A 12,414-nucleotide genomic window follows, 5' to 3' on the forward strand; every position below is an offset into this window, starting at 1 on the left:
TGCAAGCAAGTTGTACATGCAGATGTACGGAAGAAGCCGATCGGTTTGATAAGCCTCAAACGGCCAGCCCTGGAGGTCTCAGGGCTCGAGGATTTCCCCCGTACAATCTTCCCCGCTGATAAGCATTCCCCGGGCCTCGCTTAGTACATGAATGGCCATCGGCAGAATATATCCATGCGAGGAGGAATTTGGGCCTTATTATCTCGGAAAGACGCCCTGCAGGTATCGCGATAATTGCTACCATGACGAAGCCCAAGGTCCTTACATTTGGTAAACTCGAATGGGCGGATGCCGGATTCCTAGCCGACTTCGAGTCAAAATTTGATGTTCATGTACGAAAATCCCGATTGAATATTGTTTCACACTAATCGTCATGCAATTTATAGGCGATTGAGCCACCTTCCAATCGTGATGGGGCAATCAGGGCCGTTGCGGAAGCTGCCAAGACGGCAGGACCTTTTGATGCAGCTATTCTTCTGATGGGGAACAGCGCATATTCTCCTTTCGATGCTCCGGTCTTCGGTCCTCTAGCAATGAATTGCAGAATTGTGGCATGTGTCAATGCAGGATTCAGTGAATTCGATCTCGACTGGTTCACTGCCAACAAGATGTATGTCACTAACACACTCCATGCGGTAGCAGAGCCCACGGCCGACATTGCGATCTTCCTCATATTAGCGGTCCTGAGGGATACGACTAGGGAGGAGATGAATGTGCGCAAAGGAGGTTGGAAGAACGCCTCGGCTCCACCGAGAGACCCCAACGGGCTGACGCTCGGTATCATTGGTATGGGGAGAATAGGCAAGGTGAGAATTGCTGAAACCCAACGTGCGAAGTACAAAAAGCATAATAGCGAAAAGCACGTGGCACGGAAAGCGAAAGCCTTTGGTTTGAAAATCCAATACTTCAACCGCTCCCCAGTCCCCGCCGTGGAAGAAACAGCCCTTGATGCAACTTACTGTTCCAAGCTGGATGATCTGCTGGCTACTTCCGACGTAATCTCCGTGAACTGTCCTCTCAGCGATGCGACAAGGGACTTGATTGGTGTTGAAGAGATCGCAAAAATGAAAGATGGAGTTTTCCTGGTGAATACCGGCCGTGGTCCCATTGTCAATGAGAAGGCTTTGATTGAGGGTCTTCGGTCTGGCAAGATCACTAGGGCTGGGCTTGACGTCTTTGATAATGAGCCCAATATCAAGTGAGCCACTGGTCTGTCCGATGACAAAATTATTGTCCACTGATGAGACCTTTATAGTCCTTGGTTCCGTTCCGCTGAAAACTGCGTTGTTCTGCCCCATATGGGCTCATGGACAGACGCGGCGTGGAAGAACGCGTACCATGAATGCATGGATAACATCTTGGCCTTCTTTGCCCGTGGAAAGCCCATATCCCCCGTTAACACTCTAGAATAGACCCAGCGGGGGTGAGACTTGAGTATAGGAGATATGAACATGGGACTTCGAGTAGATGTCGGTTAATAAGCTTTAACTAGAGATTCTTGCATTATCCCTTCAGAACGGAAGGAAATCCCGCATCAATCACAGTTGTGTCTCTCGCGGAGTGCATATTGGGGTTCGTTCAACTCGTGATTATATCTCTGGTCATCTTTACTGATTGCCGATAATGTATGGAAACCAATGATAAAGCTCTATGCTAACGCAAGAAAATCACGCGGAAGTAATCACTTTGAGAGAGCCTGTATCATACGCTGATCAGGTCCTTATGCTTCTGGCAATATTTTCCAACAGCCTCGACAAAAGCAGTGACTATTTCGGGGGTCAGATCAACATTCAATGTAATCGATCCCCTGCTCTGTACCCAGAACCCAGCATTGGTCATCTCCATCCAGAATAAGCTTTTGAGATCATTGCATTCGAACGCAGTAACTTCGTCCTTGCAAGTAATTTCCTCGGGAATGAAGGCCTTCGTGGTAGCATGAATGCACATCAAAGAGCCTCGACCGGTGACACAGTGTTTGGTGCCCTGAAATAGTTCTTGCAAGCTTGTTCGTAAATCATCACCTAACTTGTTGAGGTTTGACACAGCTTCAGCGGTGTAGACATCATGCAAAGCAGTGTAGCCCGCAGTCAGCATCAGTGTATTATTTTGGAAGGTCCCAGAATGGTTCAGTGCCCCTGGTGTCAATGGGCTATAGACATTCATGATCTCTTCACGGCCTCCAAAGGCTCCAAATGGCATGCCTCCTCCGAGGTACTTACCCATCGTCATGAGGTCTGGGTTGATTCCTAAAACGCTTTTCGCTCCTCCTAGTGCCAAGCGAGAAGTCATCACCTCGTCCATGATCATGAGCGTGCCTGCACTCGCACTCTCTGACCGAATTGTCTGAAGAAACTCGTCCGAAGCAGGAATGTAGCCAGCTGATCCCTGAACTCCCTCAAAAATAACAGCGGCGAGGTCGTTATGCTCCGCAAAGGCAGCTTTCACAGCTGCTGGATCATTATATTGAACCAGCACCCACTCCGCCTGGTCGACATTGTTGGGTGCCACCCCGTCCCCAAATGAGAGGACACTCCCATGATAGCCTCCACGGAAGACCATAACCTTTCGACGGCCGGTAAATCGCCGGGCAACGGCAAGGCAGTGCAGATTGGCTTCTGTTCCGGAATTCGTGAAGCGGATGCGCTCAAGACCAAATCGCTCACACAGCAACGACGCATAGCGGTGTTCGTGGACATTGGTTGCCCCAAGGCTCAATCCAATATTCCGAATAGTCGATTCTAATGCAGCTTGGATTGTAGGATTTGAGTGCCCGAAGAGCCCAGCGGACATTTCGCCGACGAAGTCGAAGTACCTAGAGCGGGGTCAGATCGCTTGCTTTCTCACGGGCACTGTGAAACGATGTACTTGTTGCCATCTTCGTCCCACAGCTCACAGCCCTGGCCCTTTTTCATAAATATAGGGAAAGGCGAAGTATGCAGCAAGGTTCGGGTATTCCCGCCTGGCATGCTGTTCAGCGACTCACGATGCAGTCGCTGGGATTCAGGGTGGCGCAGGGCGAATTCGGCCGCCGAGGCTTCGAGTGCAGATTCCATCGCGTAATAGGCCTAGAGAAGCACAGAACTATTTTGGCTCTTTCTATATATAACTCTCGATGATAGAAGGTGGGGGGGTCACAATAATATTGGATGTGGACCGCGATGTGGTGAAGGTACCAATGTTGACCGCGTCGAACCCCAGAATTAGCCTGATCGGATGAGTTCCGATCGAATCGGTTCGAGCCGTTCGTTGGGAAAAGCCGTGCCAGCCATCGTTTCTATACACTAGTGGACAAGTACATGAAACATATCTCAAAGGCGCAGATCAAGCCAGATAATCTAATTCGACTCCGCGATTCGTCCCCCGACCGTGACTCGCCAGATTGTTCAGTTCTCCATGACACCGGGACCCCATCCCTCTCTTTCTCCAGCTACCGTCTACAATAGGCTCGACTTCCCCTCAGACTCCCTGGGAATAAACACTAGGCCAAACACTCTCGCTAAGTAGGCTATCGCTGCACACACAGAATGCTCATCAAAAACAATGATACGCGGGTAGGACCTGACAGATCCAGTATACAGACCCAAGCTCTCAACAATTTGAAAGTAGTGCTGCAGCCAGGGACTACGTGACAGACGTCAAAGATGTGCTCCTCTTGTACAACGGCTGCAACAAAGTTGTATAGAGGAACAGGCATTGACATTGAGTGTGTCGGCTGTATTTGGATATCGAATAGGCTTATAGGAATTGCATTCCACAGGAGTTCTTCAACGAATGTCTATTCAATCATACCGGAAAGTAGAGCTTCAACCGAAGAGCACATGCCAATCTCCGCGATGGAAGATAGAAAGTCTGGGAGCTGACCTTGAGGCGAAGTAAGCAGTAGAGGCATGCTAGGAGACGGCGGGCCCATGGTAGTAAGAGAATCGACCATCATGGCTTGCGTAGAGCTTGACAGTACGTCAAAGCACTCGCGATAGGGCTCAGCGGCCTTCCAGCGCTCAGCCATAACGGCAAATAACATCATGCAGGAGGAACATGTGGAAGAAATTCTGTCCAGCCTGAATGTGGCGCGGGCTTTGGGGCTCATCCAAAGACAGTACAGAAAAGTAATGCCTCCTAGAAAGAGAACATGTAAAGCCCCCCAGGTGTCGTTTAGTCTATGGTCAGTATAGAGCTTTTTATACAGTTGACAGATTCTCTCCGCGGCTAGTCCACATTCAATGTAAACTGCAGCGGCTTCTTCTGTCTCGCCTACCGATGATCGGATAGCCACCAGCTTGTGTCGGTGGAGAATCAAAATAGAGTGCTGGTACATCAATTCAAACCATTCCTCGGACCCAAACGTATTGTTGTGCCTTTCATTGGTGTTCAGCTGGTTTGGGGCCTCTTCTAGCCATTTCTTGAGTTCACTTCGGAAGCTTTCCTCCAGCATCACACTCATCATTGGAGTGGCCCCCACCCCAATTTGGGGGTACAGCAAGGCTTGCATGCGGCCCCAAATTTGGCGGATCCGGATTGTGTGGATTGCACTTGAAACGGTCGTCGCGGGGACATCTACGGAAGTGCGAGGGGTGCCATTGATCCCGTGCTCGGTCAGACAATCATCGTCGATATCTAATGGATACTAGTATTATTTTTAGCAAACTTAGATGAACATTGCTTTGCAATGGGACTTTACCTCCACATCGACATCAACATCATTGATTCCAACCGGGCGCCCAAGCGTTATGGCCATTGCTCGGTCCAAGTTATAGCAACACCAGAAAATCCTCCGTCTCATTTGTGTCTTGAGAGGGTTTGAATCGGTTCTGGACCATAAATTCCGCCTATGGAGTCCCATCTCAACGCATTGCCGGAGTGCCAGACCAGAAAGAATCCTAGAGAGCGACTGTTACGAACCCTCGGCTAAAGCGCAATATACCATTTTGGCTCACCATGTCGATACCCCGACGGGAGATCTGATTGAGTACATGGCACAACATAGTATAGCTTGGATTGATTTTAATGAGTTCAAGTTGATGACATGCTCAAAGAGCCGCTCTGCAGAGGAATACAGCCCCTAATGACAGTCAGTGAGCGCATCTTCGAATCCTCCGAGTATTTTGTCACCTCTGGAAGCTTCGTATCAGCTCGAGGAACTGTCAAGGCACCAACGGCTCCAATCTGCACATATCAGTTCCGATTGAACGTTCGTCTGTGGCAAATTGAGACAACTCACGGCGAAGACAAAGAATAGGTGCGCGGGGTCCGGCGCTATCCCTCTCCGGCGAGCATCCATTACCTCTGCTTCCCATTGCATATAAGTTGGGTGATGTAAAAAAGGGAATTGAGGATGGACTTGTTCGAAGTATGCAGCTGTCAATAGGCTCATCGATTCCTGGTCCGGTAATGAGTAAGGTTCGACCCGAGATCTCAGATCTGGTGAGACGAGGGAAGTCCCAGACATCGTTAATCCGGGGCCATGGACCCCTACGGCGCGCAAGGTCGCCGAAAAGACCTTGGTAAACGAAAGGGCCGAAGAGGCACCAAAGTAATGAGGCTCACCTCCCGCAGCACGCGACCAGAGCAAGTGCAGGCTTCCGGGGCTGTCGGCTAGGACATCTGCACCTTGGTCGGTTGAATTCGCAGAAGTCGCTGGCTCGGTGTGTCTGATGATCTCGGGTTCAGTACTGTTTACCCCACGGACGGTGCCTTGTGGGCCTTGAGGTGTTGTGTTGATGTGGCCCGAAACTGTAGCCAACGGCTCTGGAGCTGCAATGTCGTCAATATTCATCTCAGGACGCAGCCTTCGAATTGTGCCTTCGAGAAGAGCAACATGGCTTTCTAACGACTCTATGTAGCCACGAGGATAACTCCGCTTTGTTGACGGATCTTGAATTATACATGCTACTTCGTCCCTTCTGTTACTTTGTGCACATAATGTCGGCGCATAGAAAGAACTGACTTCTTTTGTTTCTGAAGCAATTCCTACATGTAGGAGTAGCTCCGTCGCACTAGGGACGGCGTGAGATGCGATACTGCTGAGCCGAGATGTTTACCAACCTTCTGCTTGCGTTGCTGACAGGGCACGCAGGCATGAGAAACCCGGCCTCTTCTTGCCAGAACTCGACTGTACGGCGAATTGGACAACTGCGACATTCTGGAAATTCCCTCTACTCTTGTCTTGCAGGGCGAGGTCAGAGGCCAAATGCAAAAGCCCGATCTTGCGGGGGGATAGATAGGCCCTGTTCCCGTGAGTAGAATCATTATCGCTGTCGCGATAACCAATCAACGCTAAAGCTTGGGGCTAACTGATCGGCTCCTCCCGATCATTTTCGCGGCATCAAGATGGTCCGATCATTCTGGAGATAGAGGCGGCCCTTACTTCGCTTATAGTTCGAAACAGAATCGCTCATCTTCCCGGTGCTCCAGTGCAGATCCAGCAAGTCGTGTACGCAGTACCATCCGTGGTTCCGAGAAGAGCTCTGATGTTCCTCAAACCCAATTGGCAAGCGATATAGGACTCGGTAAGGTGCATTCTTATCGGAAAGCATGACTTGGAAGTTGGCAACCTAGTCCCTGGCATTCGCATAGTACCAACCGGTAATAAAGAGCATAACCAAAAAAGAGCACAACCAAAAAAGAGCCTTTCTCACAAGATTGGAAAGAAAAAAGTAATCACAATTCAAAGAAGGGAAAAAATGCGTGCAAGGGACGAGATTCGAACTCGCGCCTCTTGCGAGACCGGGAGACCCATTTCGGGGAAGATGATATCTTGAATCCGGCGCCTTAGACCAACTCGGCCACCCTTGCAGATGCAATAGTGGAGACGTGAGTGATACGATCAGAGTTTTAGTTGTAAGATAAAGTGGAGAAAAAAATTCAAGATCTGTTGGAAAAGTTAAAAAAGTTTGCAAGGGACGAGATTCGAACTCGCGCCTCTTTCGAGACCGGGAGACCCATTTCGGGGAAGACAATATCTTGAATCCGGCGCCTTAGACCAACTCGGCCACCCTTGCAAGCATGTCTAAATTTGCCATTTTGCTACTTATCAACAGCCAGTCGCTCTTACTAGCCTAGTGCTGCGTACTCCCACTGTGGGAGACGTGGGTCTCAGCCGGTGTTCAACTTGAAAGCGACCTCGAAATGACTCTTCATCATACTAGTACACAATGAGCGTCGAATTTCTCTACGGAGCATTAGTACAAGTCAGGTATAGGCTCGGCTAGTGAAGTTCAGTTATGTGGGATAGTGTCATGTTTTAGGTACTTCTGGCAGTGATATATTTTCTACAGGCAACCGCAATGGGTTCGCGAGATGGGCGCACTTAAGGGTCTGCTTTGATTGTAAAAATGGAATGACCGTGATACATCCTAGACAACTCTACCCATTAGACACTGGCAACAACTACAACATCAACAAGTTAGAAGGCCACAGGATTCAATACATCGCTGGCAACGCCGGTGGGAGGGTCTGCGGAAGAAAACATGAACCTGACCCGCGCACTCGATCATGATATATCAAGGCCTCCAATTGGTAGTTCAAGAGCAACACGAGATCGATCTTGATCTATTATCGGGACCCCCAATCCGAAGATACGTACCGTGGCAAAACATAGAAGATGCGGTGCTTCTTCGGCCGTGCGACCGGGACGGTTCGCAGACAAAATACCTTGAGCCCCATCGTCCGGCGTATGGTCGAAGTCCGTCGGCACTGGATTCACTATCAAGTCTTGGCAGAAAGTGCCCGACGCCAATTGGCAGTCGGGCCAGAGCAACTCAGCTAAACAAGGCAGACTCCCATTTTGCCTGAGCAGGGTTAAGGAGGGTTACACTGGGGTGGCTCCAATCACAGAGCAAAGAGCGGGATCGAACCAGGCGTGCTCGGACGTAGCCGACCCCCACTTGATAAGGAAGAAATTTCGGCGGTGGAAACCTACTTGGTCTGGGGAACCGGGGCAGGGAAGGGATGTTGCAATAACCGTCGAAGATGTTGAAGATATCGAAGACGGCTGGATTCGTGCCATAATAACATTTCTGGACGGGGATTGCGCGGGGGTCTCGACCTCAATGCATAACATGGAAGCCAAATACAAGCTTCGCGACCCATAAAACTGTAGGAAAACCCTCAGGCAATTCCCACGATAAGACCCACCCATACGCTAGATAAGGGGCAAACCCACCTCAGGAATTTGCCCGACTGCTGAGACGCCACTTAAACCCGCGAGTAGCCCCAATGGGTTTTCGAGGTCGCGTGCGGGAGGTGACTGTTGCGGCCTTTCTCTCCCCTGCGAGACTCCCACCCCCAAATACCGCGCTCCAAAATGGCGGACTTCGAAAAAGACCCAGAGGCTAAAATTCAATCCGAGCTGGATATCACTCCAGTCAGCTCGGACCCAGAGAAGCCCAGCGGCTTCTTTCGGGACCATCCGCTACTATGAGGGGCTGCTGGATCGGAAATTGGGCATAGAGTCTAATAGTCTCGAGCGCGTGCACCCCGAAAATCGCAAGTCACCGAGCCCTGTGGTCATGGCCTTCATGTGGGCGTCCGCGACAATGAACATCAGTTGCTTCAGTACTGGGTTCCTTGGCACTGAGTTTGGATTGACGCTCGGAGAAACGATTGCGATCACGATCTTTGCTACCCTGCTAGGGTCTGCGGCAACGGTACGTATGAGTTCTCATCTGAGGAATATAGATGCTGCAGGGACTATACTGATGTGATTGGCTCCGATCAGGGTTGGTGCGCCACGATGGGTCCCGGAACTGGCTTGCGCCAGGTCGCCATTTCAAGATACTCGTTCGGCTACTATCCTTCCTCGATAATTGCGCTTCTGAACGTCATCGAGCAACTGGGCTGGGCGTCTGTCAGCTGTATCACGGGTGGGCTGTCGCTCAACGCAGTCTCGGGGGGTCATTTGTCAATTGCCGTGGGTGTTATCGTTATCGCCTGCGTCAGCCTGGTGTTTAGCTTTATCGGCTTGCGCGCGGTTCTCCTGTATGAGAAGTACGCATGGATGCTGTTTTTCATCATCTCCATGATCATGTACGGCGAAGCTGCCCACTTCGCTGATCTCGGCCCCCCGCCAAACGCCGTAACAGGCCTGACCAAGTCAGGAAACGTTCTGAGCTTGATCTCCGTGATCTACGGATCAAGTGTCTCCTGGAGCTCCATCGTATCGGACTTCTATGTGCAGTACCCGGTCAATACCTCGAAGGTCAAGATATTCTTGTATACATCGCTCGGTATCTCGATTCCGACTTGCATCGGCATGTTGCTTGGTGCTTGTGTCGCGTCCGCTCTCCACGACAAGCCGGAGTGGAATGATGCCTACAATGTTAGCATTGGAGAGGTTTTGCGGGTCATTGTGCACCCTAGCGGTTTCGCCAAGTTTCTGCTAGTACTTCTGGTGCTGTCTGGGAGTAAGTAACATCGAGGCCAAGGCATACTCGGGAAGTCGGACTAACCAATGAATTAGTCGGCATGAACTGTATCGCAATGTATTCTGGCGGGCTCTCGGCACAAATGTTCGCTCCCCCCTTTGCCAAGGTCCCTCGGGTCTTTTGGTCCTTTTTGGTCTTTGCTGGCATTCTGGCCATTGGTATCGCTGGCCGGGATCATCTGCTGGACGTGCTGCAGAATTTCCTCTCCTTGCTGGGATACTGGAACACCTCGTTCTTTGTGATTCTCTTCATTGAGCATTATTATTTCCGCAAAGGAAATCTGGCCAACTACGACCTCGATGCTTGGAATACCCCTTCTAGAATGCCAGTAGGATATGCTGGGCTCATGGCATTCCTGTGTGGGGCAGCGGGGTGGATTGTTGGCATGGCAGAAACATACTATGTCGGACCCCTTGCCAAGATGATTGGAGCCGACGGAGGAGATATTGCCAACGAGCTGGCCTTGGTCTTCACCTCCATCTCGTATCTCCCGCTGCGGACACTGGAATTACGATACGTGGGTCGCTAGCCACCTACGCTCTACAAGGAGCATATGCACGATATATACAGAATGGGCGAATTAAAAATGATGGTAACGACTGTTCTATTGACGTCCTCTATTTCACATGTAGCTATTAAAGATAGAATGTGCATAAGTCCGGGGAAAAAATATTCCCGAACCATTATTATCAGCGTTATCTCTCTGACACAAGCACGCGGTTTGCCAAGTGGCCGTCGGCCCTCGACATGGGTATCGAATAAACGAGCGCATTACTCAAAGAAGTATGGTAACCCAACCATTGACAGAAAGAAGAGAAAAGAGGTGCCGGTAGCTGGTCAAAAATAAGTCACCGAGATTATTTATAGAACAACAGCAGAGATGGTCCGCCTTTGTGCCGATCAGGTGGCTTTGACGACGGGCCAGCCACTCGCGAAGTCGAGTTCGTTCCAGCCGAACTGGTACCCGTCGTTGCCTTTGGAGCCGCCGCTCTGCTTGAGAGACAGAGGATAGTAGTGGTAGACGAGAACAGGGCCCAGGTCCTTGTCATTGATCACGCCTCTATTCGATTGGTCAGAATTGGTGCTTGAATAGATCGACGCTTTATCAGACTTACTCTCCACCAGGGCCATAGACCTGGTCGTGGCTAGCCAAGACCATGGTCCCACCGGACTGCTTGCAATCATTTCCCGCCTTATCTACCTGCGAGAAGATGAGTATTGATGATGAATGAACGACATGGACAGGTAGCACTTACGAAGTGTCCGGTTCCAGTGGCAGATCGGCATACACGGACGCTGTACTCCTCACCGGCGGGCGGGGAGTTGGCAGTGTAGGAGCCAGCCAGACCAGCGCTGAAGAACAGATAGTAGTAGTCGCCGTTCTTGTACATGAAAGAACCTTCCTGGCGGTGGTTGAGGGAGGCGTTCCAAGAGAGCTGGTATGGGGCAGCGGAGCCGACCTGGAGAGCATTCGCAAGCTCAACCTGGTAGATGTCCTGCCAGTAAGAGCCAAACTGGAGGTACTGCTTGCCGCCGATCTCGATCCAGTTAGGGTCGATACGGTTGTAGGCGCTGTTGGCGGGCAGGCCAATCTCGCCATGGTCAGTCCAGGAACCGGGCTCAAGCGTGGTCGAGGTAGCCACGCCAATCTGGGAAGTCTGCGTGCCAAGCTTAGAGAGAACATAGTACATGTAGTACGTGTCACCCTCCTTGTGCACATCAGGGGCCTGGTTCGAGCTCGTTAGTTTTGGACCAGTCCTTGTTTGGCCTAATTCGTATACCTACCCAGATATCATGACTATCGACACCTTCAACGTTAATCTTGGAACCGCTGGGCAAAGCAGCGCCAACATCCTTCCATGGGCCCTTGAGGCTAGGCGAGGTCATAGTAACCACGCCAGTACCGGTACCAAAGCGGAAATAAGTACCATCCGAACTGCGCTGGATCACAGCGGGATCCTTAGTCCAGCAGTCACCAGTACAAGGGCCACGGGCAGGGTACGCAGCAACCACTGCGATAAATAAGAATAGAAGAGCAAACATTATGGCGACTGTACTGTACTAAGAGGCGAAGTATCGAAGGCCTGAAATCCGCGAGTGTAGTTCCGAATAAAGCAGAGCAGCGAGAGGGGGCTCAATTTATGTAAAATCAGATCTAAGCTCCGCGGACGGACTAAAGGCCATGCAGAAAGACATTTACTTTCTAAAGCGCATTCCGTATTCATGGGAGGGCAGTCTTAGGACCAAGAGCAAGCCAATCACAGCATCACTTTCCATGCATAGTCGTCCTATGAATGTAAGGCACATGGCAGTAGTCGACGGCCCCGACGTGGCTCGGCGCCACAATAGGGATAAGGAGGAAACGGATCATCCAGGCCGACAAGAGAATATAATTGGAGTCGGGTGGACCTTGGACCGTCTAGGTAATTCGAAAACAGACCCGCTTGGGAGCAACCAGGAAGCCATAACAGGCACCAAGGATGCGCCGTGTATCCCTTTTGTGATGTCTCGTATCTCTCGGTAAGCCTGGACTCAACATCCTGGCTTATCATCCCCACAGGGCAGTCTCCACCGTAGCTTGCATCTTTGACTTTTTTTCTTCTTTTTTCAAATCTCAGCTTCGGGTAATGGTGATTAGGTGCACGACAGGGATGAAGCGTGCATACTTCGCGATCTTGGATGCAGGCGCATTGACCCACAGTCCCCCTGCGAAATTAGGTCTTCTTTGGCCAGGCAAGGGGATCGTCGGGCCCTTCTATGAACTATTGGTCTCCACTATTTTTGTTTCCTTTTTTCCTTTTTCCAAGAAATAGTTAGCATCGCACTCGCGATTCTTCGCCCTGGAAATGGGGAAGGTGCATTGCAAAGTCCCCGGGACCAACCATCAGGCCATTTTCTTGTATGTCAATGTTGCCGACCGATGGCGCTCACTAGTTTAGTCTCGGGAGTCGATCGGGCCTCGGCCCCCTCCATGTGGAACCCCGCGTTGGCT

General features: G+C 50.8%; 5 protein-coding genes across 5 annotated transcripts; 2 read left to right on the forward strand and 3 right to left on the reverse strand.

Moving 5' to 3' along the window:
• Positions 1-242: 242 nt before the first annotated feature.
• Positions 243-1,412, forward strand: N7468_007128 (D-mandelate dehydrogenase-like dehydrogenase; the record flags this gene model as incomplete). The annotated part of the gene is made up of 3 exons (XM_058476424.1): positions 243-332; positions 387-1,198; positions 1,256-1,412. 3 exons carry the CDS (start codon positions 243-245, stop codon positions 1,410-1,412), a joined length of 1,059 nt encoding a protein of 352 aa, XP_058329314.1.
• Positions 1,413-1,701: 289 nt separating this feature from the next.
• On the reverse strand, positions 1,702-3,053 carry N7468_007129 (aspartate aminotransferase family protein; the record flags this gene model as incomplete). The annotated part of the gene is made up of 2 exons (XM_058476425.1): positions 1,702-2,812; positions 2,866-3,053. The coding sequence occupies 2 exons, from the start codon at positions 3,051-3,053 to the stop codon at positions 1,702-1,704; spliced, it is 1,299 nt and encodes a 432-aa protein (XP_058329315.1).
• A 722-nt stretch (positions 3,054-3,775) lies between these two features.
• On the reverse strand, positions 3,776-5,773 carry N7468_007130 (fungal specific transcription factor domain-containing protein; the record flags this gene model as incomplete). The annotated part of the gene is made up of 5 exons (XM_058476426.1): positions 3,776-4,624; positions 4,679-4,877; positions 4,935-5,059; positions 5,110-5,163; positions 5,219-5,773. 5 exons carry the CDS (start codon positions 5,771-5,773, stop codon positions 3,776-3,778), a joined length of 1,782 nt encoding a protein of 593 aa, XP_058329316.1.
• A 2,437-nt stretch (positions 5,774-8,210) lies between these two features.
• N7468_007131 (putative nucleoside transporter) lies at positions 8,211-9,951 on the forward strand (the record flags this gene model as incomplete). Its single annotated transcript, XM_058476427.1, has 3 exons — positions 8,211-8,645; positions 8,717-9,401; positions 9,458-9,951. Coding segments are annotated over 3 exons (1,614 nt in total), but the record flags the coding sequence as incomplete, so codon positions are not given.
• Positions 9,952-10,322: 371 nt separating this feature from the next.
• On the reverse strand, positions 10,323-11,465 carry N7468_007132 (arabinan endo-1-5-alpha-L-arabinosidase C; the record flags this gene model as incomplete). Its single annotated transcript, XM_058476428.1, has 4 exons — positions 10,323-10,482; positions 10,538-10,623; positions 10,679-11,149; positions 11,208-11,465. 4 exons carry the CDS (start codon positions 11,463-11,465, stop codon positions 10,323-10,325), a joined length of 975 nt encoding a protein of 324 aa, XP_058329318.1.
• Between the last annotated feature and the right edge of the window lie 949 nt (positions 11,466-12,414).

Source organism: Penicillium chermesinum, assembly GCF_028974085.1.
Source record: "Penicillium chermesinum strain IBT 19713 chromosome Unknown utg000005l:1.0-4115287.0:1.0-4118363.0, whole genome shotgun sequence".
NCBI classification, from domain to species: Eukaryota; Fungi; Ascomycota; class Eurotiomycetes; order Eurotiales; family Aspergillaceae; genus Penicillium; species Penicillium chermesinum.